Source organism: Mytilus trossulus, chromosome 12 (genome assembly GCF_036588685.1).
Source record: "Mytilus trossulus isolate FHL-02 chromosome 12, PNRI_Mtr1.1.1.hap1, whole genome shotgun sequence".
NCBI classification, from domain to species: Eukaryota; Metazoa; Mollusca; class Bivalvia; order Mytilida; family Mytilidae; genus Mytilus; species Mytilus trossulus.
In genome coordinates, this window is record NC_086384.1 from 26,976,573 (window position 1) to 27,002,612 (window position 26,040).

Genomic DNA, 26,040 nt, shown 5'->3' on the forward strand with positions numbered 1-26,040 from the left:
TGGTACGATGTTTGTATCACTGGTCTATTTTTGGGGGATATTCTAATGACAAGGCATTTTTTGGCATTAAAACTCATCTGCCATTTGTTTTCCAAGTCTTCCAATGCTGTTAAGTCCTTTTGTAGAAGTTCACTGTCAGCTTGGTTGGTGATGGTACGAAAGAGAAGGCTGTCATCCGCGAACAATTTGGTCTCTGATGTAGATGCTGTTTCTGGCATGTCATTAATGTAGGCCAGGAACAGTAATGGACCAAGGACTGTGCCTTGGGGTACACCAGAGAGTACTGGTACTTGTGAAGAGACGGCACCCTCTAATATCACGCTCTGCTTTCTGTTATGTAGGAAGGAGCGAATCCATTTATTGGTTTTGGGGTTGACGCCGTAGTATTCCAACTTGTGTAGGAGGCGGTGATGTGGTACCTTGTCAAATGCTTTTGCAAAGTCAAGCAGGATGATGTCTACTTGGCCGCTACTTTTTAATTTTGATGCAATGTCGTTGATGGTTACGATTTAATAGTTGGGATTCGCATGATCGTCTTTTGCGGAATCCGTGTTGTGCATCAGTTAGTATTTTATTTTTGTCAAAGTGGTCCATGATGTTGCTATGTACAATATGTTCTAAGACCTTACATGTGATTAAAGTTAGAGATACTGGTCTGTAGTTAGATGCTAGGTGCCTTTCGTCTTTTTTAAAAAGTGGAACTACATTGGCATCTCTCCAATCTTGCGGGACTTCACCAGTGTACAATGATGTTTGATATAGGTCTGTGAGTATAGGAGAAATAAATAATTGGACATTTTTATTTATCTTACTTGAAAATATATACGATACCGTATAACAGACTAGACAAGGCTAATTTCGTATTCATAGATTATACATACTATCATTCAAACACGTACACATTTACCTTGAATTGTTGACAAACATAATGCGTTAACTTCTGTGGTACAGGTTGTTCTGGAATTCGTATGTCCAAGTGTTTCACATTTTCATCTGTCGGTAGTTTACAAACAGATTGAACACAAATTACAAATAATGAAATTAAACAAATAAATGACCACATTCGTTATGATGGTATCGCAAATCCCACTTCCTGTAATATTGGAAATTTTTATCTATGGAACTTATCTATCTGACAAGTTCCGGTTGATCTAAATGAACTTTTTATACACTATTATTCCGTAATTTGCTATCATTCCAACCTGAGACTGCTATAACCCATGGTGGTGTCAGTTCCAACCAAAGAAATCTAACCATATTTTGACGCCGTCAGTTAAAAAAGCAACCAGATGCTCCGCAGGGCGCAGCTTTATACGACGACAAAGAAAGATAACTTAAATTGAAAATTTCTTGCTATTGCGCAATATTGTGCAATTAGATGTTTCTTGCTATTGCGCAATACTGTGCAATTAAAGATACTTTCTATTGCACAATACTTTGCAATTGAAGATTTCTTGCTATTGCGAATACTGCGCAATTGAAATATTCTTGCTATTGCACAATACTGTGCGATTGAAGATTTCTTGCTATTGCTGAATACTGTGCAATTGAAAATTTCTTGCTATTGCACAATACATAATATAATAATTTTGGATCCTGATTTGGACCAACTTGAAAACTGGGCCCATAATCAAAAATCTAAGTACATGTTTAGATTCAGCATATCAAAGAAGCCCAAGAATTCAATTTTTGTTAAAATCAAACTTAGTTCAATTATGGACCCTTTGGACTTTAATGTAGACCAATTTGAAAACGGGACCAATAACTAAGAATCTACATACACAGTTAGATTTGGCATAAAAAAGAACCCCAATTATTCAATTTTTGGAGAAATCAAACAAAGTTTAATTTGGACCCTTTGGGTCCCTTTTTCCTACACTGTTGGGACAAAAACTCCCAAAATCTATCCCAACCTTCCTTTTATGGTCTTAAACCTTGTGTTTAAATTTCATAGATTTATATTTACTTATACTAAAGTTACTTATGACGCGAAAACCAAGAAAAATGCTTATTTGGGCCCCTTTTTTGCCCCTAATTCCTAAACTGTTGGGACCAAAACTCCCAAAACCAATCCCAACTTTCCTTTTGTGGTCATAAGCCTTGAGTTTAAATTTCATTGATTTCTATTTACCTATACTAAAGTTATTTTGCGAAAACCAAGAATAATGCTTATTTGTGTCCTTTTTTTACCCCTAATTCCTAAACTAGAAACCCCCAAAATCAATTCTAAACTTCGGTTTGTGTTCATAAACCTTGTGTCAAAATTTCATAGATTTCTATTTACTTTAACTAGGATGTTTGTGGGTAAAATCCTTGTTCATAAAATATTTACACTTACCTGCCTCCTTAACTAAATGCATTAATCAAAGTTGTACAAAATCGAACATGTAAAATGTTGTTTGTTTATTGTTAACACGTGTTTGGTTAATTATAGTAAGGTCGGTTCGATTGGAATATTGAGTTCATGCACGAGTGAACTCAGGTGGTTTAAAGTCATTCGAGCCATTGCAATCAAAGTGTACAGTAGCATTTTATTAGTTTTTCTCCAACTTGTACTTTTCGTGATACGGCAAGTACTGAACGTGAAGAAAGTCACCTCTATGACATTATGTTACTGACGTAACTGATATATAGAGACATGCAAACCAAAGTTGCAGACATGACCTTTGAACAATTTCTTAAGCGGAACAAGTTTATTACGATTGCTGATAAGTCACCAGCAGGAGGGGATACAACCAAAGAATATCTGTCATTTCGAGCTTGCTAAGGTTTCCGATGATGAGAAGAAGATTGGGTCCGCTGTATCACGGACATTGAGACACCAAGTAAAACAAGTAACACGAGCATTTTAAAGATCAAGGTGATAAGTATTGTTTACATAATGTATGGTTTTTCATCATATTGAATATAAAAAAAAAATATATTATATGAAAAGAATATTAAGATACAATTCTGAACATGCCATTTAAATATGAAAAAGAATCCCTCTTCATGATCTGTTTAAAAAACATAATTATATATAATATGAAAGATAAATTATACAAATTCATTCGTTTTAGAGAGGATTGATAAGTATAGATTATTACATGGCATTTTTCATATCAAACCCTTTATTGGCCCAAGGTTGTGATATCAGCCCAAGAGCCGGGTCTGATATGAAAAATGACATGTAATTATCTTTTTATCATATACTTCAGCAGAAGATATACAGACAAGAAATATTAGAATTTAATTTTTGATTGTCTTTGCACTTCAGTCAGAAAATATTTACAGACAACCAAAACAAATTCTTTACTTTAATTGTTTTATTGATAACAAGCATTTTATTTGTTTTTTCATGTTCTTCAATAATATTGTCACCTCATTTATGTCTTTCAAAGCAAGTTTAACTTAATTCATTTTTGCTCCTCAACTATTTTGAGATAAGTCTTATCACTTGCCGTTTTCCGCGTTCTGTTGTCTTTTTCAATCAAATTTCCGGAAATGCACGAAGTTGCATGTGATAAACGTCACGGAAATTAACGGAAAGGCATGTGATAACATTCCGGAAGCAGTCAATAAAGGTACCTTTATCAGCCCGCTATGGAAATTCTTAAGAATCTGGTCAATAAACTATGGAAAGCCAACGGGGTCAAAATTCTTACTTCGTAACTTGTCAATTTGTAACTCGTAACTGTGTGATTTGTCAATTTGTATATTGCTGTTTTGTAACTTGTCGATTTGTTAAATGTCGATTTGTATATTGTCTATTTGTATACTAATGTTTTGTAACTTGTCGATTCGTAAATTGTCAATTTGTATATTGATGTTTTGTAACTTGTCGATTCGTTAAATGTCAATGCGTGATTTGTCAATGTGTGAAATGTCATCGTTGTATTATGCTAACGATCATTATGACGACAGATGGCGCTCGGTTTCTTCTTCGTTTTATAAGCCTCCTGTAAGTAGGAGCACCTCCATATGGAATATATATACCTAAGTAATTCTAATCAATCAATTACAGAAAATGCGTCTAAATGAAAGCAAAATGAAAATTGCATGTTTACACGACCCCAGTTTTATTTTATTTACTGACGTGGATTTTCGTTCGAGAACGGAAACTATAAAAATACATCCCGACTAGTCAAGTCCCTCGACGCAATCGATCTTTCCTAATTGCGAGGAAATTGAAATAGTCGTTGGTCCGTGGAATATAACGACTGGAATAAGGAGATGTGGTAATAAACCGTATGATTGACAATGAGACAACTATCCACCAAAGCGAAGTTCAAGTAAAGTCGATGTAAGCAAGTATAGGCAACCTACGGCCTTCAACAATGAGAAAACATAATACCAAATAGTCGGCTATAAAAGGCTACATCATTACTTGAAAACCCAGGTTCTAGTAACAAACGTATCTATTAATCCTAAAATGCTATTATCGGTTCATTTTATTTTAACGTTGTGGATAAAAAAAAACCGGCGTTATAATGCAGAGCGCCGTCGATGTATTGACGATGCATGAGAGCAGTTTCTGAACAACTGTCAACGCTCGCGGTTTGCGCACTACAGTTTCTTCAAGGTGGTTCCACTCGAATACTGTTTTTACGAAAAATAAGTTGGAATATTGTGGTATTTTGCTCGTTGAGATCTCAAAACACTTTTTGAAGTTCTTGATATGCAATTTTTTCAATACTTTTTTTGACTGATAATTGTTCAATCGGGCACTTGGCAGCAATTGATTGTCCTTTTTTGGACGAGCTTTTTTTTTAATTGTCTGGCTCTATAGCACTGGAAAACTTTCTTATCAGGAATCCTAGTGTTAATTTTGACTTCTTGACTACGTTGCATTTTTGGAAATATTGGTAGTCCAATTTAGGTCCTCGTTTAGTTTTCTGGTTCCTTTAGATTTTATTACAAAATAGTGCATATTCAATACAGTTTTAATATATAGTATACATTAATCAAGTAACTCATTTAAAAAAAACCATTCAGTTTGTCTTTGCAAAAGTTCAAATATGATATAATAAACTGTGACATCTTTTATCTTCATTACTCAGGAGCCAAATAAATAAAGATTGTTCGTCTATTTGCTTCTTGTATTAAAACATCATTAGAGAATTGCATTCTTTTCTGAAAATTTTATATTGAGATTATAATATTAAGGAATAATGAGTGTCAAACCATTTCTCCCATTCATGATACATTTAGTTCAAAATTTGATGCCAAGGACACTAATAGTATAAATTTTCCAGCACCGTCTTATATTTTATGTATTTAGTCTTATTTTGACCCGGTTAAGTATAAGTTTCCTGCCAAATGACAGTAATATATTTGCGAAGTTGATAAGGAGGCCCGTTCGAGGACAGCGACACATCTATGCTATCCCATCCCAGGTTTGGTGACCAGTACAGTAAACTCCAAATAAAAGCGAGACCCTGATATACATGGTATATAAAACAAACAATGTATTCATCTATTTGTTTTCTTTTATATGAATGTTCTTTACATAATTGATTTAAATTACATTGGTATATATTCCATATGCCGGTGCTCCTACTTACAGGAGGCTTATACACCGTAGAAGAAACCGAGCGCCATCTGTCGTCATAAAGTTCGTTAGCATAATACAACGATGACATTTCACACATTGACATTTCACACATTGACATTTAACGAATCGACAAGCTACAAAACATCAACATACAAATTGACAATTTACGAATCGACAAGTTACAAAACATTAATATACAAATAGACAATATACAATTCGACATTTATATAATTAACAAATCGACAAGTTACAAAACATCAATATACAAATTGACAATTTACGAATCGACAAGTTACAAAACATTAATATACAAATAGACAATATACAAATCGACAAGTTACAAAACAGCAATATACAAATTGACAATTAACGAATCGACAAGTTACAAAACATCAATATACAAATAGACAATATACAAATCGACATTTAACAAATCGACAAGTTACAAAACAGCAATATACAAATTGACAAATCACACAGTTACGAGTTACAAATTGACAAGTTACGAAGTAAGAATTTTGACCCCGTTGGCTTTCCATAGTTTATTGACCAGATTCTTAAGAATTTCCATAGCGGGCTGATAAAGGTACCTTTATTGACTGCTTCCGGAATGTTATCACATGCCTTTCCGTTAATTTCCGTGACGTTTATCACATGCAACTTCGTGCATTTCCGGAAATTTGATTGAAAAAGACAACAGAACGCGGAAAACGGCAAATACACTTAAATGTTACGTTTTCAGTGAAAAATATTACAAAAGTAGTGTACAAAACAATTATTTGAATACTGGAAAGTATAATACTGGAAAGTATATTATGTTAAATAATAATAAAACAAAAACAAACAAATTATCGAATAACTGTATTTTTTTTTTTAATTTTCATGGAAACATAATTTAGAAAGTTATTTTAAAAAAAGTTGACTTTTCCAAACAATGTTCATTTTTTATGTATATTGTTAAATTATTTTTTCGTCCATTCGTCCATATTGAAATGTTTTTTTTCTCTCTTTGTTGAGGCATTTGATAGAAAGATTTCATATCGAATGGATAAAATTTTGATTCCGACGTCCGTGAACTTTTTACTCTTTGAACTTCTTTTCAGGAACCACGTAAAAGGATCAATATATGGATGTGTTATTTTTCTCTGCTGTTGAAGCATATGATAAAAAGATCATAACATGTCATTTTTCATATCGCATGTTTTATCAGCCCTCGGTCAATATCAGCCCTCGAGCCATGCGGCTCTTGGGCTGATATTGTACCTAGGGCTGATAATACGTGCGATATGAAAAATGCCATGTAATAATCTGATAATATTATTGAACTGTAAAATTTTAGTAAGATTGTATACAAGTATATGATAATGATTATTGTTGACTAAATTACCCCCTGGGAATGATACTTTTAGATTTCTTTTAAGTTTAATACCTTTTGAGTAACTATTTTTCTTAATCGCTGGGCTGATTGATTGTTAAATCTACTGATAGTTATATTAAGACACTATGCTATTAATCCTTTAATCCACTGGACCGGTTGTTATTGAAGCCGCTGGATTAGTTGTTAGTGAAGCCACTGGGCATGTCGTAATATAAGCAACTTTGCTATAGTTATTCAAACCGCTGGACATATTGTTATTGAAACTACTGGGCGGGTTTTATTGAAGCCACTATTCGTGTTGTTATTGAAGACATTGTACAGATTGTAATTAATACCACTGGGCTGATACTTTATTAAGCGTCTGGGCATGTTGTTACTGACGCAACTGGGCATGTTGTTACTGACGCCACTGGACGTGTTGTTAATTACACCACTTGGAGTGTTATTATTGACGCATCTTGGCTTGTTATTGGCGCCACTGGGCGTGTTGTTATTGATGTAACTCGGCTTGTTGTTGTTAATGCCACTGGGCGTTTTTATTATTGACGCCTCTTGGAGTGTTATTGGCACCACTGTGCGTGTTGTTATTGACGCAACTGGGCGTGTTATTATTGACCCCACTTGGCGTGTTGTTATTGAGACTACTGAATGAGTTGTTGTTGACGCCACTTGGCGTGTTATTATTGACGCCTCTTGATGTGTTATTGACGTCACTGGGCATGTTGTTATTGACGCAACTGTGCATTTTGTTAGACGCCACTGAGCGAGTTATTATTGACGCCACTGGGCGTGTTGTTATTGAAGCCACCAGGATTATTGTTATTGACGCCACTGGACAGGTTGTTATTGACGCCACTGGGCGTGTTGTTTTTGGAGCCACTGGGCAGGTTGTAATGGACGCCACTGGGTGTGTTGTTATTGACGCCACTGGGCGTGTTGTTATTGAAGCCACTGGGCAGGTTGACATTTAAGCCACCGGGCAAGATGATATTGAAGCCACTGGGCAGGTTGACATTTAAGCCACTGGGAAAAATGTTGTTGAAGCCACTGGGCAGGTTGTTATTGACGCCACTGGGCGTCTTATTATTGACGCTTCTTGGCTTGTTGTTATTGACGCCAATGGGCGAGGTATTATTGACGACATTGGGCGAGGTGTTATTGACGCCACTGGGCAAGATGATGTTATTGACGCCACTGGGCGAGTTATTATTGAAGCCACTGAGCAGATTGTTATTGACGCCACAGGGTGTGTTGTTTTTGACGCCACTGGGCGTGTTGTTATTGAAGCCACTTGACAGGTTGATATTTAAGCCACTGGGCAAGATGATGTTGAAGACACTGGGCAGGTTGTTATTGACGCAACTGGGTGTGTTGTTATTGACGCCACTGGGCGTGTTATTATGGACGCTTCTTGGCGTGTTGTTATTGACGCCACTGGGCGTGTTTTTATTGACGCCAATGGGCAAGGTATTATTGACGACACTGGGCGAGGTGTTATTGACGCCACTGGGCGTGATGTCATTGACGCCAATTGGTGATATATTATTGACGCCACTGGGAGTGTTGACATTGAAGACACTGGTCAAGATGCTGTTGAATCCACTGGGCATGTTGTAATTCAAGCCATGGGCTAAAAGCTAAGCCATTAGGCTTGTTGTTATTGACGCACTAGGTAGTTTGTTATAGACGCCACTGGGCAATTTGGTATTGAAGCCACTGGGCAGTTTGTTTGTTACGTCACTGGGCAGGTTAGTATTGAAGACATTGGGCAGGTTGTTTGTAAAACTACTTGGCAAGTTATTAATGAAGACACTTGGTTGGTTATGGTTGAAGCCATTTGACTGGTTGTTATTGATGCCGATATACAGGTTGTTGTTGACGCAGCTAGGCGTGTAGTTATTAAAGACACTAGACAAGTTGTTATAAAACCACAAGGCTGATTGTTAATTAACCCACTGGGCATGTTGTTGTTTACTCCACTGGCCATGTTTGTATTTACGCCACTGGCCATGTTGTGATTGACACAACTGGGCAAAATTATTATTAATGCCGAGGGAAAGGAGGCTATTGAAGTCACTATGCATGTCGTAATTAAAGTCATGGGCTAATAGTTATTTAAACACTTGACATTTATTATTGACGCCACTAAGTAGGTTGTTATAGACGCAACTGTGCGGATTGGTATAGAAGCCACTGGACAGGTTGTGTGTAAAGCCAGTGGGCAGTCTGTTGGTGAAGACACTTGGCTTGTTCTTATTGACGCCCATGGGCAGGTCGTTGTTGCCGTCACTAGCAGTTAATTGAAGCCATCGGGCGTGTTGTCATTGAAGAAACTGGGCAATTTGTAATTAAGCCACTGGACATGTTATTATTGACGCAACTGGACATATTATTATAAATACATATCGGCATGATGTTGTTTACCCCACTGGTCATGGCGTTATAAAGATATAGGCTGATAGTAATATTTAGCCACTAGGCATGGTATTAATGCCACTGGGCAGAGGTTGTTTGTAAAGACAATGGGCCGGTTGTTTTTGAAGACACTGGACATGTTCTTATTGACATCAGTGGGCAGCATGTTGTTAGAGACACTTGTCGGGTTGTTGTTGAAGCCACTAGGCATTTAGTAATGGACGTTACTAGGCTGATAGTTACAGTGATTTAAGCCACTCGACATGTTGTTATTGAGGCCATTGGGCAGGTTGTTATTGAAGATACTAGACTTGTAGTTATTTCAGACTATTGTGTAGTTGTTCTTGAAGACACTGGGCTTGGTATTGAGGACATTGGGTTGGTAGATGTTGAAGACACTGGGCTTGGTGTTGGAGGACATTGGGTTGATAGATGTTAAAGACACTGAGCCTGGTGTTGAGGACATTGGGTTGATAGATGCTGAAGACACCGAGCTTGGTGTTGAGGACAATGGGTTGATAGATGTTAAAGACACTGAGCCTGGTGTTGAGGACATTGGGTTGATAGATGTTGAAGACATTGAGTTTGGTGTTAAGGACATTGGGTTGGTAGATGTTGAGGACACTTGCAGTGACTTGGCTGGTTGTTGTGAAAGCAACTAGGCATGTTGGTGTTACGCCCCTGGGCAGGTTGTTATAACAAACACTTTACTGGTAGTTATTCAAGACACTGGGTAGGTTGTTATTACAAACACTTGGCTGATAGTTATTCAAGACACTGGGCATGTTGATGTTGAAAACACTGGGTAGGTTGTTGTTGAAGACACTTGGCAGGTTTGTTGTTGAAGACTCTGTGTTTGTTGTTATTGAAGACACTGTTGACTGTTGTTGAAGACATTGGGCAGGTTGTTTAGTTATTGAAGACATTGGGCTTGTTGTTATTGAAGACACTGAGCTGGTTGTTGAAATTCTTGTTGAATAAAGATACTGGGCAAAACATTTTAATTAAAGGAACTTGACTGGTTGTTGTTGAATACACTGGGTATGTTGTTATTGAAGACACTGGGCTGGTTGTTGTTAAAAACACTGGAAATGTTGTTATTACAGACACTAAGCTGGTTGTTGTTGAAGACACTGGGCTGTTTATTATTTAAGTAACTTAGCATATTATTATTTAAGTCACTAGGGCGAATGTTTAGACAATACCGGTTGTTATTGAAGCTATTAGGCTGAATTTCAGACATGTATATTGGTATATTATTTAACAAATAAATTTCTTTAAATAGTTATACTAAAGATTCTGACATGCACTTGATTAATATCTAGTTAGAATTACATTCACCAAGTAGTCAAATGCTCATAAGTTTCGTCTCTCGTATACAAGAGCCAGTGCTTACACCTGTACTTCTGATAAGAATTTTTCTGAAGCATAACAGCCTACAATAGGACAGAGGAAAATATGGTACGTTAGAGAAGACTTTCCAGCACAGTTATCTGCTCATCGAAATTCAAAAATTAAATAAATATTCAATGCTATTTTCCCGTTCTTTGTGTTTCGAGAGCACTTGTCTCTGCAAGTGGCGTCTCCCATGTAAGAGTTTGTGGTTATTTGATAAATATGTTATGTTCGTTTGAGTTTACGAATTAGAATTTAAATGCATTTATCAAAGTTGTACAAAATCGAACATGTAAAATGTTGTTTGTTTAAAGTTAACACGTGTTTCGTTAATTATAGTAAGGTCGGTTTGATTGGAATATTGAGTTCATGCACGAGTGAACTCAGGTGGTTTAAAGTCATTCGAGCCATTGCAATCAAAGTGTACAGTAGCATTTTGCAAAATAAATAATATTATTAATCATATTATTTATTTTCAGATTTGTGGACCATAAGTATGGGGAAACCAGTACAAGCTGCTTAATAGCTATATATTATATGAACTTTCAACAATATTATACTCATTATATTTTTATATTTATAATAAAATGTGCGCTTGACTCTGCAAGTGGCGTCTCCCATGTCAGAGTTTGTGGTTATTTGATAAATATGTTATGTTCGTTTGAGTTTACGAATTAGAATTTAATTGCAATTTCCCTCTACTTCCCCATACGTTCGTCGAGTTTTTTTTAATATAAATACGGTAACACCTCCAGTTATCTCCCTTACGTAACTCTTCAGTTTCTCGAGACCAATATTAAGTAATTCCTCGAGAGGGGAGGAGGGAGGGTGAGGCAGGTAAGTGTAAATTTTTCATGAACAAGGATTTTACCCACAAAAATCCTAGTTCACTTCAATATTTCCACTTACCTGCCTCCTTAACTAATTGCAAAAGAATTTGCAGCCCTACTAAAGGAGGTTGGAAAGGAATTAAACAATTATATTCACCTATTTCTGTCTTCCTCTCTTGAAAGAATCCAAAATTGCTGACTTGGCAAAAATGGACTGGTGGTCTGGAACATCCTTCAAATAGAATGAAGTGAAAGTAGTTTCAGATGTCCAGTGAGCTGCTTTTAAAATTTCTTCAGCTGATACACCACAAAATAAAGCCCATGAAGTAGAGAGTCTTCTTGCAGCATGTGCTCTTACTGTTTTTAAAGTGTCTTTATCTGCATTTTCATATGAATATCGCGCTGTATTAACAATTCATCTTGCAATAGAATCCTTTGAACCTTCTATATGATTTTTTTTTTGATAAGTAACAAACAGTCTGTGTGATATCCTTATAGATTTTATTTATGTAAATCCTTAATGCACGGCAAGGGCATAGTTTCAAATCCTCAGAATCAGTTACATAAGAATTAAATGGAGGAATGAATAATGGCTCCCAAGGCCTATTCAAAGTCTGTGTTTTTGCAAGAAACTGCATATTTGGTAATAGTTTAATTTATTTTTTTCAAATCTAAAATGTCCATCATCTAATGATAAGCTATGAATTTCACTACCTCTACTGGCTGATGCAATAGCTACTAGAAAAGCTGTTTTGAATGTTAAAAACTTTAATTCAATTGAATCTAAAGGTTCAAAAGTTTGTTTTGTTAGCATCAATAAAACTAAAAGTAAATTCCAATTTGGGGTCAATTGACGAATTGGTGGATTCATATTAAATAATCCTTTAATCAATGATGATAACTCAGAACTGTTTGAAATTTCTAATCCATTATTTATGAATCAAAGCTATATAGCTATGGATGACGTGTAACCTGTAATAGTCTGTGGTTTGCATTTTCTTACAGTAGAAAGATATAAGAAAAATTCTGCTTCTTCTGGTATAGTTGAAGAAGTGGAATTGATATTTTGTTCTTTACACAAACTGTCATATATTCTGAGTCTTGCATCATACACTGTTTGAGTAGATGTTTTTCTGGCATTTGTCATAATTTCTGTAGTTTTTTCAGAAAATCCTTTTGACTTATGGCGCAATTTGATAATGTCCATGCCAAGATTCAATGTTTCTGGACTCTGATGAAATATTTGTATTCGATTGTGAATTTTTGAAAGCAGATCTGGCAGAAGTGGTAGTTTTATTGGAATATCTATCATTAGATCCAACATCTGAGGATACCAAGATTGTCTTGGCCACATTGGTGCTATTAGAAGAACAACTGTCTTTTCTTCTCGAATCTTTTGTAATATCCGAGGAACAAGGATTGGAGGAGGAAATGCATATGCATACACGCCACTCCAATTTACAGTTAGAGCATCTACTTGAAATGCTGCTATGTCTGGAACCGGAGAGCAATAAACTGCTAACTTTTTGTTCTGAGCTGTTGCAAACAGATCTATACTTGGAGTTCCCAGTCTCTGAAATATCATATTTACTATCATATTGTTGAGTATCCATTCTGTCATCTTCGAAAGAGCATCTACTGGTAGATTTATCTTTCCCGGAATGTGAACTGCACGGATAGTTACTTTGTTCTGAATACACCATTGATAAAGGTCCCAAGTTAGGTAACACAGTTCTGGCGAATGGGTTCCGCCCTGTTTGTTGATATAACTTATCACTGTTGTATTGTCCGACCTTATCAAAATATTCTTGTCTTTCACGAGCTGTACAGCTTATTGAAGAGCTAGCTGTACAGCCTTCAATTCCAACTAATTTATATGTTTTAGTTTATAAGACTTTGGCCAAATTCCTGATGTCTGCCAAGTTCCTAGATGAACTCCCCATCCTAGTTCTGAGGCATCTGTGATCAATGTCAACTGAATTGTCGGCTCCTGTAAAGGCATTCCTTTGAAAATATTTGTCCGATTTGTCCACCATCTTAAATGTACTGTCGAGCTCATTCGTACAGGAATGAACTGATTCAATGGTTGGATGTTTGGCCGCCATAGTGCTTACAAATTAAGTTGGATTGGCCTCATATGTAATCTTCCCATGGGTATTAGGTAAATGCATGAAGCCATCAGACCTAGTAATTTTAAAATTACTACTGCTTGAATCTGTTGACTGTTCAGAAATGCATGTATTATTTCCAAAATACTTTGAAATCTTGTCTCTGTTGGTGTTACTATCCCTTTCTCTAGATTGAAAAGGGCTCCCAAGTATTCTATATGTTGGGTTGGTAAAGTTTGACTTTTTCTGATTTACTATAAGTCCCAAATCTTGAACTAGACGGAGTACAAAATGCATTTGCTTTAAAAGAGCTGTTTTGTCTGAATTGCTGATCAGCCAATCGTCTAGATACATGAATACCTGAATCATTAACTTTCGTAGGTATGCTGCTAATACAGCCATGATCTTTGTGAACACTTTTGGGGCAGATTTGAGCCCGAATGGCATTGCTCGAAATTGGTAGCTGTGACCTAGAAATCGGAATCTCAGGAATTGTTTGTAATCTGTGTGAATTGGGATATGAAAATATGCATCTGCTAAACCAATGTTACTGCATAGTCTCCCTTATTTAAAGCCTTCATAATTGAACGGAGTGTTTCCGTCTTGAAATGATGAGACACTACTATTTGGTTTAGAGGTTTTAGACTGAGAATCGGTCGCAGACCTCCTTGTCGTTTTGGAACTACGAAAACTGTGCTGTAATAACCAAAGTTTTCTAATCCAACAGGAACATGTTCTATAACATTTTTTTCTAATAAAACACTTATTACTGTTAAAATTAGCGACTCGCGAATACCATATCTTGGAACACTTGTCTCTTTTATGTTTAAACATGGATGACTCATAAACTCCAGTTTTAGTCCACTTCCTGTGAAACATTAGCAAACGTGCCCATACCTGGGGACTTATATTTACAGTTTGTACAAGGTTCTTTGAACTTATTTCCTTCGATCTGGGAAACCCTTTGGGCTCCAAGCTGCTTTCCGAAAAAAATCCTTTCCTTGAAAAATTTCCTGGACGAAAATTATTTTTGTTAGAGTAAGTGTTAGTTCTGGCAACTTTAGCTCCACTCGCAGAATTTTCTGTTAACGCAGCGACATTAAGGTGGTTTTCCCGCAAAACCGAATAAAAAAACAGTGCAGGAGTTATTTCCCCTATCTAGATCAGAATGTGTAATGGCGGGCGACTTTTGACGTTGCAGACACAGTAACAAAATTAATGTAGCAATAGGTAAGGTACGCGTATCGCATGAATAATGAAATATATCGTCGCTGTTATGCAAAAACCTCGTATCTAAGGTTTTCATAATTTTACACCAGGCAATAAAAACTGATTTTTTTTTATCGATTATTTAGAATTAAATATTTATGTTCCAATGTATGCAAAAATATCTGATCTTCTAACCAATCAATTACCAAGGCGAGCAAAAATTTCTGCACCTATATTGTATTTTCAAAGCTTTTCATTATTTCTAAGCTATACATATTCACTGTGTATCATCGCCACCGGAAATTGGGTACTAACGAAGCGGAGAGAAATAGAAAAAAAAGTAAACAAGTTAAGAATTCATTTAATTTAAAGCATTTCCACTCATTTGATGAGGGTGCCGCTTAAGAAATTATTTTCTCATATATAATCCTTTAAATTATTAGGCCGATAAGTACAAAATTAATACAAGATATTGTGTAATACTCCAAAACTTGTCACTTAGTACCGGAAAATTTCGAGGTCGATCGTCCTCTGTCGCCCCATTCTCAAGATATTGAACTGTTTTTCATTATTTTTCCAGACACGTTTTTTAGAATATTATAGTTTTGCATCATATTTACTGAATTTTGTTGCCAAAAAGATGTATTTTAAAGAATATAGACCATGAAAAATAAAGTATAGGATACGGCAACTTGCTCGTGTTGACAAATTTACTGTATGGCAACTTGTTTTCAACTGTATGGCAACTTGCTAATTTTAGAATATTTATTTACCGTCCTTTCAAAGAAAATAAAGCATGAAGTTTAAATATCTAAAGGGAAGGGGTGCCTTTTTATGTTACACTGCTTTCGTACTTTTCAAGGTTTTTTGTTAAAACTGTTATTTGAGATAAATTTAAACTGTTAACTGTTTTCGAGACACTGTCTGTAATCTGTTATGTTAAAATTTGCAATGTTGTTAACTGTTTTTTTGAAATTGGGATTCATTTCATCTGTTACTTTTAACACTGGTTTGACATCATTTTCTCTGTTAACTGATGTTCACTGTTATTTACAAGAATTACATTAAAAAAAGTTTGCTGTCCGTCTCTTTCTTTACGTTGCTTCAACAAAGGAGTGACATAAACAGCATATATACATGTATGTTACTGTCTTTAAAAATCTTTGAGTATAGTAACTCCTTGATATAATGGAGAATGGAAATGAGGAAAATGTCAAAGAAGCAGAATTCCGACCAAATAGCAGAAAAAAACCCAACGCAGCGAGAAAATTGTGCACTAGGGTGGGGTGGCAATACACAGATAGAAAAAAAACTTTAAATTGACACTCATATTTTTTAAACACCTTCTTTTCCTTCCTTCCTAACAAACAAGGCTTAATATTTGAGTAATTCATATGTTATATTTATGGAAAGAGAATCAGAGTTATAATGGTGAAACATAATCTCTCTTGTTTGTGCAACCATGGAAATCAGCATTTATTTGATACCAAATATTGCTAAATAGGGGATTGAACATGCCACAAGGTCTACAAAATGTGGACCAAAGGAAAATTTCAATCAATTAAAGTGATACCTTTCCTGAGTCCATAGACATATATCTATCAAGAGGTAATAAAAACGTATGCATTTCTGCCGTTTTTGTCCATAAAATGACGGCTATATCATTCTTCAACTATCTAAAAACAAATTTATTTTTTAGAAAATTCACCATGTCCATAATGCGAAACTAAACTTGTGACTGTGTATTGGTATACCGGAAGCTGTCTCCTAAGTGAGCAATCATTTACAAATTACAAAAAAGGGGGTAGATGTTCAATGATTGTTTCCTGAAACATATAAATGAAACAAAATTAAAATAAAATAAATACAAGACTATATAGCCCGGGTTATGGACTCAATTTGGATCAGGTGCAACAAATGCGGCAGTGTTAAACATGTTTAGGGATATCTCAAGCCCCCCTTTATACGTCTATCCAATGTATTATTTCTGGACTCTATTTGTAATGTATCCAAAACTTTAAAAGGAAGGGCTACTTCTTACCCAGCTAAATCCCTGGTTAGTCCTATGATGAAAATAACTCAGATGTATATGGAATATTTGATAAGTTACATTAACCCGGAGTATACCTGAATGGAATTGTGAAAAATAAAGTACCTTTTCAATTTGCAATTCGTAAAATAACTGAACAGTGTGGACTGGTAGAAGAGGCCGAAAAATTAGGACTTGGTTCTCAAATTGATGCCAAATGTGCTAGTCTAAGACTTCAGAAATGTAAAGATGGACCAAGGCTTTTATTTTGTATCAGCTCAGAGATCTTAATTGGGACTTGGAGATGAATGAGTGCTTCAACTTGTGACACCTTACATGTTACTTTTTGATTTAGACACTGGTTTTGATTTTTTAAAATAAAAATCAGTAAACTTTCGTTATTCCTTTTTAATAAAATCATGTAAGCAATGAGTCGTATGAATACCCTGAGACGTATAGCCATAACTTATGAGAGCCCCCGCCATAAAAAATAATGTTCGCGCCATATAGTATTCACTCATATTTTTTGTTTGTTACACTTTCCTACGTCATGATGATGACAATGACGATAACTCAAGTTTGCTACGACTGATTGAAATAAAACATTTACTCAACAATACACATAACCAGAAGAAGCCTTCCTTTTGTAGTTTGAAGCATTTTCGATTTTCATGACATAAAAGTCATTTTTCTTAGAGTCAATCACTCCGTCTGCTTTTCCATCCGTTCAATTGTCTGTCCATGTGTCAATAAAAAATATGGTACTTTGAGTATTCTGAAAATTAGTCAGCTTTATAAAAGATTGCTTATAGAGCTCGGCATTTCTGCGACTCTGTACAGTGGTTTTCAAACTTTTAAATACATTAAAGATATGTACTTCCCCTTTTCATTGCTGTTGGGTTCGTTTGGAAAAAGTGTAAATTAAAGTTGCTGTTAAATGTTATCATCATTTAAAATTTGTTGTTAACTGATTTTACCAAAATCTAACATGTTAACGAACACACTATTGTACCCCCCCCCCCCCTTTTCTCCATCTTATTATGCATTAGATAGAAATACCATTCGCTTTAATTAAACGATGAAAATTTAATACAGCAGTTTCTTAACTTTTCTTTTTACAAATGAATCATTTCAGAAATTAAATAATTAAACAATGTGTTTAACCCAGCACATACTTTATGTGTCTGTCCGAATTCTCGATCCTATGGTTCGGTGGTTGTCGTTGGTTCATCTCTATCATATTTGTTATTTTTCATAAATTGTTTTGTTATGAGTTAATTTAGGCCGTTAGTTGTCTTGTTGAATCCATCCACATTTTTCGGTCGGTGCTTTTTATAGCCGACTATAAGGTACGAGTTTTCGTTGTTGAAGGCCGTACGATAGCATATAATTGCTTACATACACTTTATTTGATCCTGGTGGATAGTTATCTTATTTGCTATCATATCTCCACTGTTTGTATCTGAACAAAACCTAGCACCAACAAAATATAAATGTGCGGTTTATTTTATTGAACTTACAAAATTTCACCGAACAACAAATAAGACAACAGTCGTTAGTAGTATAACGATATATGAATGCATGTAGGATAATATGGTTGAAAAAGACCTTTTTGTACAAGGTCGAATAGCGGTACGCAACGACGATTTCTGAACGGAATAAACGACATATATTTAATAATAAGTAAGTCATTTTGTATATTTGTAAGCCTGTAAAGCTTTGATATCAACAAAATATCGTCACTTGATATTATCTAAACAGTGTTTAATTTCCTCTTGAAATTATATTAAATTGCAAGACGCCATACAGACAAAAGTTGTTATTTTGCAATTCGCCGTACAACGTCCTGCAATTCGCCGTACAATAAACAAACAATGTTTTTGTCCATATTCTTTAAAAAACATCTTTTTGGCAACAAATTTCAGTAAATATGATGTCACACTATAATAATCTAAAAACGTGTCTTGAAAAATAATGAAAAACAGTTCAATATCTTGAGAATGGGGCGACAGAGGACGATCGACCTCGAAATTTTCCGGTACTAAGTGACAAGTTTTGGAGTATTACACAATATCTTGTATTAATTTTGTACTTATCGGCCTAATAATTTAAAGGATTATATATGAGAAAATAATTGCTTAAGCGGCACCCTCATCAAATGAGTGGAAATGCTTTAAATTGAATGAATTCTTAACTTGTTTACTTTTTTTTCTATTTATCTCCGCTTCGTTAGTACCCAATTTCCGGTGGCGATGATACACAGTGATATTATATTAGACAAAAAATTGACAAAACTGTACCTGTTATAATCTCAGCTGCTAGTGCCATCTTTTTTTTCTTTTGAGATATGATATTTTCGCACAACAAAATGTCTCACCAATCCGACTACACTTTTTTCGTCACTTGTCAGAATTCGGGTTAATGATTGGTTAGAAGATCAGATATTTTCGCATTCAGTGGAACATACATATTTTTAAAATTCTTAATAATCGATAAAAAGATTTCCGCAAAAAATTGAGATACGAGGTTTTTGCATAACAGCGACGATATGGCATATGGTGTCTTTTTTAATATTATAATGTATTTTCACATCAAGAAATGGAAATAATTTGAGTGAAAGCTGTATTTATCAAAAGAAAAATACCAAGCGGAGTTTAAGCTCCGCCCACCTGTTTACCTTATTTGGAAATTCAATGTAGTTGCGAAGCTTGCAGTTTACAAGTTGATTAATTGAAAATTACTAAAGTAGCCGTGCACTTGTCAGTTGAGATTATAACGACCTGGTTGGAGAAACTGATGAGAACAAATGGAAAATTTATTCAATATGATCCAATGTCTGGACAAAACACGACTTAAGTGTAATTTATCGCTTTCAGGTATTACAATCTAGAGATATATACTAAAATGCAGAGGAAATGGCTTGTGCACTGCAGAGATCAGATAATAAGGTTGCACTAAAGTCAAAATATAGGACACTTCTTAAACATCTAAACTTTGCCTGAATCAGAGGCGGATTTAGGGGGGGCAGGGGGCCCGGGCCCCCCCTTTTTGAGAAAAAATTTGGTTGCTTATATAGGGAATCATTGAAGCGTGACTGAAGCGGCCCCCCTCTTAGGTCAGTCAGTGGGCCCCCACTTATGAAAATTCCTGGATCCGCCACTGTGTATTTTTCAACCTATAATGAATAAAGTCATAAACTATGAGAACATATGTTCGGTGTCTTTCGTATTAAAATGTGTCAAAGAGATAGCAACCCAACCATAGAACAGACAATAGCAGAAGGTCACCAACTTGTTTTCGTGTTCAGACGTTTTATCTTCTATGTTTCGTGTTTAGTAGGATGATTTGATGTGTGCTTCATGTTTCCCCTTCTTTATTTTCCATGTTTCCTGTCATACTCTTTAACTTCTCGTGCTTTTGACATACATCATGTACATGACATATTATTTTTATACAGTATATATAATAATTATTATCAGTATTAAAATTGAATAGTCACTGCATTCACTTTCCCTCTAAAATTAGAGTACATGGATGATATCAAATATCTGAACTGTGTCCCTGTTCAGTGTTCAGCTATATATATCCCCAGTAAACATGGTAAACAGAATCGAGCCATAATGGTATTTTTAAAATTTTCATTGCGAGACCTCATGTCCAAGAGGCAGGAAAAAAACCACTTGTAATAAAGCTGTGTATTCTGTTATAACAGACAATTGTGTACAAGCATGAACAGATGCAAATCATATCATTTATAAAATGGAAAAGGCCACAGCCTGTTTAGAAACGGTCAATTTTGACGGTATATTAAATTCAGTCTGTCTGTCTGTTCCAGAATTGAATATTTTTCGTCGCATCTTTCTCAGGAAAATAACATGGACTTCTTAAATTTGGTTTGAGGGTTTATATGAGTCAGCAATACCGTGTGATGCTTTTTCATATTCATCACTCAACAAATTCCTGTGTACCTTAAAATTCTTAAAGTGTATGGGGGTATCAAAAGTGATCAGTAGCTCACAGAATCACTTGTTTGTTTTATAGTATTTTATATTTTTTGTGGGGGAGGGGGCTGGCTATTGGGAGCAGTGTTCTCAGCACTTCTAGTTAATCATAAAAATTACATTAAGACGAGCAAAAATTAGCAACATGCATATCCTGGGTTCATTTAATTTGCATTAATATAAACATTGTCATTAAAACATTTAATCCCGCTGCAAATGTTTGCACCTGTTCTAAGTCAGGAATCTGATGTACAGTAGTTGTCGTTTGTTTATGTAATTTATAAGTGTCTCTCGTTTCTTGTTTTTTATATAGATTAGACCGTTTGTTTTCCTGTTTGAATGGTTTTACACTTGTAATTTTGGGGCCCTATATAGCTTGTTTATTGATGTGAGCCAAGGCTCCTGGTTGAAGGCCATACATTGACCTACATGTATAATGGTTTACTTTTATAAATTGTTATTTGGATGGACATGATAGAGAGTTGTCTCATTGGCACTCACACCACATCTTCCTACATTGTATTTCTATCGTATGGCAAAAGTGATTTCTTTATTTTAAAAAATATATGATTCATTATCATGATTATACATGTTACGATGTATACACAGGTTCATACTATTTTTGACATACATGACATATAGCTCTGTAATTTTATTCACTACTTGTACATCTTTGGATTTTAAATGTTTGGCTTTGAGCGTTCCTGATGAAGGTCAATCCAGACTCAGCCAGAAAAGTGCTATGGACGCATGAAATTATTGAACCTGCTGTTTTCAATTTTTCATGCTCCTTTATTTTTAAAAAAAAGTTTATAATTACATTCTCTTTTTCTTTTAGGTCACCTGACAATAACAGGATTGAGGTTACAGTATGCCATTCAAGCTGTGATGAAATATAAAGTTTGGTTTGAATTTGGAGAGCTTCATTACATGTATTATAGACAGGTAAATTGTTTTATCCTGCAATTATCTACATGATCTAACTATTGTACATGTACAATGGGACGACTCACCTGAAGGGTCCCAAGTTAAACAGAAATTAAAAACTATATATATGTCATCATTTAGGCCTTATGGCCTTCAACAATGAGAAAAACACATTCTGCCACATTGTCTTCTCTAAAAGGCGCCAAATCATAATATTAATAAACCTGTTGAAGTAGAAAACTAATGGCCTTATTTATGTGAGAAAAAAGTGAATGAACAAACAAACAAACAAACAAACAGCAACAAACAACAAGTGCTCAATTAAATATTACAGACACATACATAGTCATGGGTAATACATGTATTTGTACAAGTTTATTTTATTTACTTGAAGAAGTAAAAAAAAATACACATAACACGTATAAGTAAAAAGATAATGTTTGAATAATCTAGCCTTAATTTTCTCAAAAATTTACTTGTACAAGTAAACCATGTAAACATTTCTTTCAATCCTAAAAAAAATCCTCAAGTTTTGAGATGTGAATCATGCCTTTAATGATCATGGTGATTTTTCCCAGTTTAGCTCAATTTTTTTTTTATTTTAAGTTCAATGTTTCATCTCATTATATGAATCCATCAAAGAAATTGATTGAGCAAAGATCTTGTATATTTGTGCAAGGCCTTCAAAAATTGCTCCTTTGAGGCTTGTAAATGAGCAGTGTTGTGAAGATAACAGACAAATGGGATTTTCATTGTCTATGAAATTACACTTAAATGATTGGTAAAGACTTCTGCAGAGAGTACACAATTTAAAATTCGCTTAGTGCAAAGAAATCTCAAGAATACAAGAAAAAAGGATGTAAAACAAGTACAATGTAAAACATTCTGAATGTGTAAGGGACATAACTATGCCATTTTTTGGTTTACCCATACAACATGTACAAGTAAATAAGATTCACTTGTATAAGTATCCTACAAATTCACTTTTTTTTTCCATTCTTCAAGAATTGCAATACAATAATTAATGTACTTAATATAAATCATGATAATTTCTGAATTCTAAATGAAGTAAAATTGAGAATGGAAATGGGGAATGTGTCAAAGAGACAACAACCCGACCAAATAAAAAAAAAATAACAGCAGAAGGTCACCAACATGTAATTCCCGCACCCGGAGGCGTCCTTCAGTGTCTGTATATATATGTACGAGCAGTAATATTTATTTACACAGACATCACAGATATGCCTATAACCATGATAATAATAATATACTGAACTTGCTAGCTAAAATTTCTTGTGGATTCTTGATATTGATCATGTTGATATTGAAGTATTCCTGTCATTGTTCACATTTGGAAAAGGAGATACAAAATAATGAAGTTCAACATAATATTTAAATATTTATTACATAGTGCGCCTTATTAAAATGTGTTTGGAAAATTTATTTTTTGTTCAAATGTTGAATGAAGACATTACTACTGGTAAAAAAGGACGAGAATTATTTTGTTAGCATTTTAACAGTACTTTTTGAAGAAGTATGTTTGCACTAACTTTTGATTACTTTTCTCATATTGAAAATTTCATTTGATATATACATTGTACTTGTATTATATTTGCATTTTCATATTTCAGGGATGAAGACCTGCAGTCAGACACCAGTTAAAAGTTACTTATAACTCATCATGGCCATTATGGAAGATCTGATTAAAATTTGTCTAGAAAGCCACCAAATATGTCCATGAAAAATAGAAAAATGACAGCAATTCTACATAATGCACCGTACTAAGTAGAAGCATTGACTGTTTCAAAACCAAATAAATTGGAATTTAGTGTATTGATGCTGAAATAGAGAGGAATATTATTAATTGGACAATTTAACTTCTTTTTCATCATTATTGAAGTTGATGTATACCATCTTAAAGAGTTTTTACTTGACACATGTGACAGTTAAAAGGAATACCAAATATACATAATAAAGGCCGTTTGGAGATTTGTGAATAGTCTTAAAATAGGAGTTTCAAAAAGGATTTCAGTTAAAATATTGTATTTCACGGATGTCAGAAATGTAATTTTATGTCTCTTTCATGAAATGTTTTAAAAAATCTGCAATATCTAACCAAGACGAGTGAGAGATCTACAGATAGACATATGATATTCAGTTGAACTGTAAACATGGTAAAGGGGAATTTTGAAATATTCATTTATAAGACTTCTATGAGTGTTTTGTTATTTTTATGGCAATTACAGGAAAGCGATGTAAAAAGTAATTCAATATAGATATTAATCCTACCAGAAAACTTACAGATATCATATGTACATTTCAGACATATACAAATTACATCATGTACATTGAACATGTACAAATGTAAGCATGCAATTCACTGATGCACCACCTATGTAGTTACATGTACATGTAATTATAAAAGTAAGAATATGACATACATGACATATGATTGCCAATGAAACAACTCTCAATCTGAGAACAACTAGTCATATACATGTATTAGCCACCTGAGAACAAGAAAATCATATTTTGTCATGGTTTATATTTCAATCTCATTTCATAACACAGACTATACAGGTTTACAAAATGTTCAAAAGCATTATAAAGTGTTTTGATTTCAGTTGTTGGTCATATTGATGTTGGCCTTCAATACTGAGCAAGACCTCTGTACAAATGTACAAATGTAACATCCACAGAATGTTTGAACCAAAAAATGTTGGATATTTTTCTTTGCTTGCATTTATCATGTATTTGCTCTTTTGTACATATGTACATTAACATGTTCATATGCATTTAATTTTCTACTGGTATACATGGTATACTTGGAAACTTGTGATGGAATATTTCCACAGTATAAAAAAATCTTATATCTAGCAAGATTAGCAACTGATGTTAGATATACATGTACAGCATTATATTACCATATGCATCATGTGCATACATAATACATTTTACATGTACATTTGTATGGCAATGAGACAGCATTTCCAACACACAGACAGAAATTACTTTCTATATATTTTAAATTTGAATGCATCATACATGTAATTACATGTATGTAGTACAGCTAGAATTTCATTAAAAAAAAGATGATGTGGTATAATTGCTAATGAAGTTTTGATTAACAATTAAGTTGTGTTATTTTTTGTGATTGGGTCAGGTAAAGATTAACCCATGATTTTTGGTAGGCAGTACATTGTAGTTCTATAACCGTTAACATGGTTAACACGTACATACATTGTATCATTTTATGAGTTTCCGTCTGACTAATTGTCCTTTCCCCTATATCATGGAAATCGATTCATTCTGATTGATCTGACACTTCGGGATTGTGGTTATGTAACTTATGTATAAATTATATTAAGTTAGTTAATTCTGTATTTAGATGTATATTCTGGTACATAAAATTTCTTCTATTAGGACAGAAAAGAAATACCATTTCACTTGACTCCAATCTCAGCAGTTGATAGGAAATAAGTTTTCTGATTTTAACATCTTTGAGATGAACATGATGAACCTGAATTAAAATATTATGGCACTTAATAATGAAAACACAATTGATTGATTGTGCTGAATGTCACATAAGCACATACGACTATTTCTTTGCTGTCCATTTGTATTGGTGGACACTTTGCACAGAAGGCAGGAATTTAATATGAAATGAGCGGCAGTAAAAAATAGGTCACTATTTCCAACTTCATGATAGAATTGTATTCTTTGATGTCTTTTGAGGTTGAGAAATTAAGATGATATATTTACAAGGCTGCAGATTGAATCATAGCTATATAGGTACAATGTACACTGTACATATATACCTAAATCTGAAACACATCAGATGAGATTAAAATAAGTTGTATACAATGTATGCATCTGAAATAATTTTTGAAACTGGTACAAACTGGTATATACATGGAGTGGAAGCATAAATTATAGAGCACAAAGTTTTTTTTTTTTAAATTTGGGGTACTCAATGTCTTATCTTTTAATCTTTACTCCAAAAGGTAGTTTGTGCAAATATTGAAACTCACACATTCTATGAAAAAAGGAATTATATCCCCAATGTTAATGCTGGTGTACAAATTTTAAAATGTATGCCTTTGAATTACAAACATAATAAAATCAGTAAAAGTAGGGCAGAATAATTTTACCAAGTAACTGTAAGGATATTAGAATAAGTCAAATACTGCTCCAGATTGGTTGAAAGGGAATATT

The 26,040-nt window shown here is 34.4% G+C and overlaps 1 protein-coding gene and 1 long non-coding RNA gene across 4 annotated transcripts in view; one reads left to right on the top strand and one right to left on the bottom strand.

Annotated features, from left to right (window-relative positions):
- LOC134693676 (dopamine beta-hydroxylase-like) overlaps window positions 1–1,132 on the bottom strand; it is a 106,087-nt gene extending 104,955 nt beyond the window's left edge. The window contains exon 1 of the mRNA XM_063554568.1: window positions 908–1,132. Coding sequence (XP_063410638.1) covers window positions 908–1,063 — 156 coding nt within the window. The 5' untranslated portion in view covers window positions 1,064–1,132. The remainder of the gene's footprint in view (window positions 1–907) is intronic.
- A 13,744-nt stretch (window positions 1,133–14,876) lies between these two features.
- On the top strand, window positions 14,877–24,037 carry LOC134693678 (uncharacterized). Of its 3 annotated transcripts, none has more exons than XR_010102436.1 (3): window positions 14,877–14,894; window positions 21,737–21,843; window positions 23,457–24,037. It is a non-coding gene; the product is annotated as an uncharacterized LOC134693678 (long non-coding RNA). The 3 variants fall into 3 exon arrangements; XR_010102437.1 differs by having other exon boundaries at window positions 14,877–14,889; XR_010102435.1 differs by lacking the exon at window positions 14,877–14,894 and adding an exon at window positions 19,749–19,773.
- The last annotated feature ends 2,003 nt before the right edge of the window (window positions 24,038–26,040 follow it).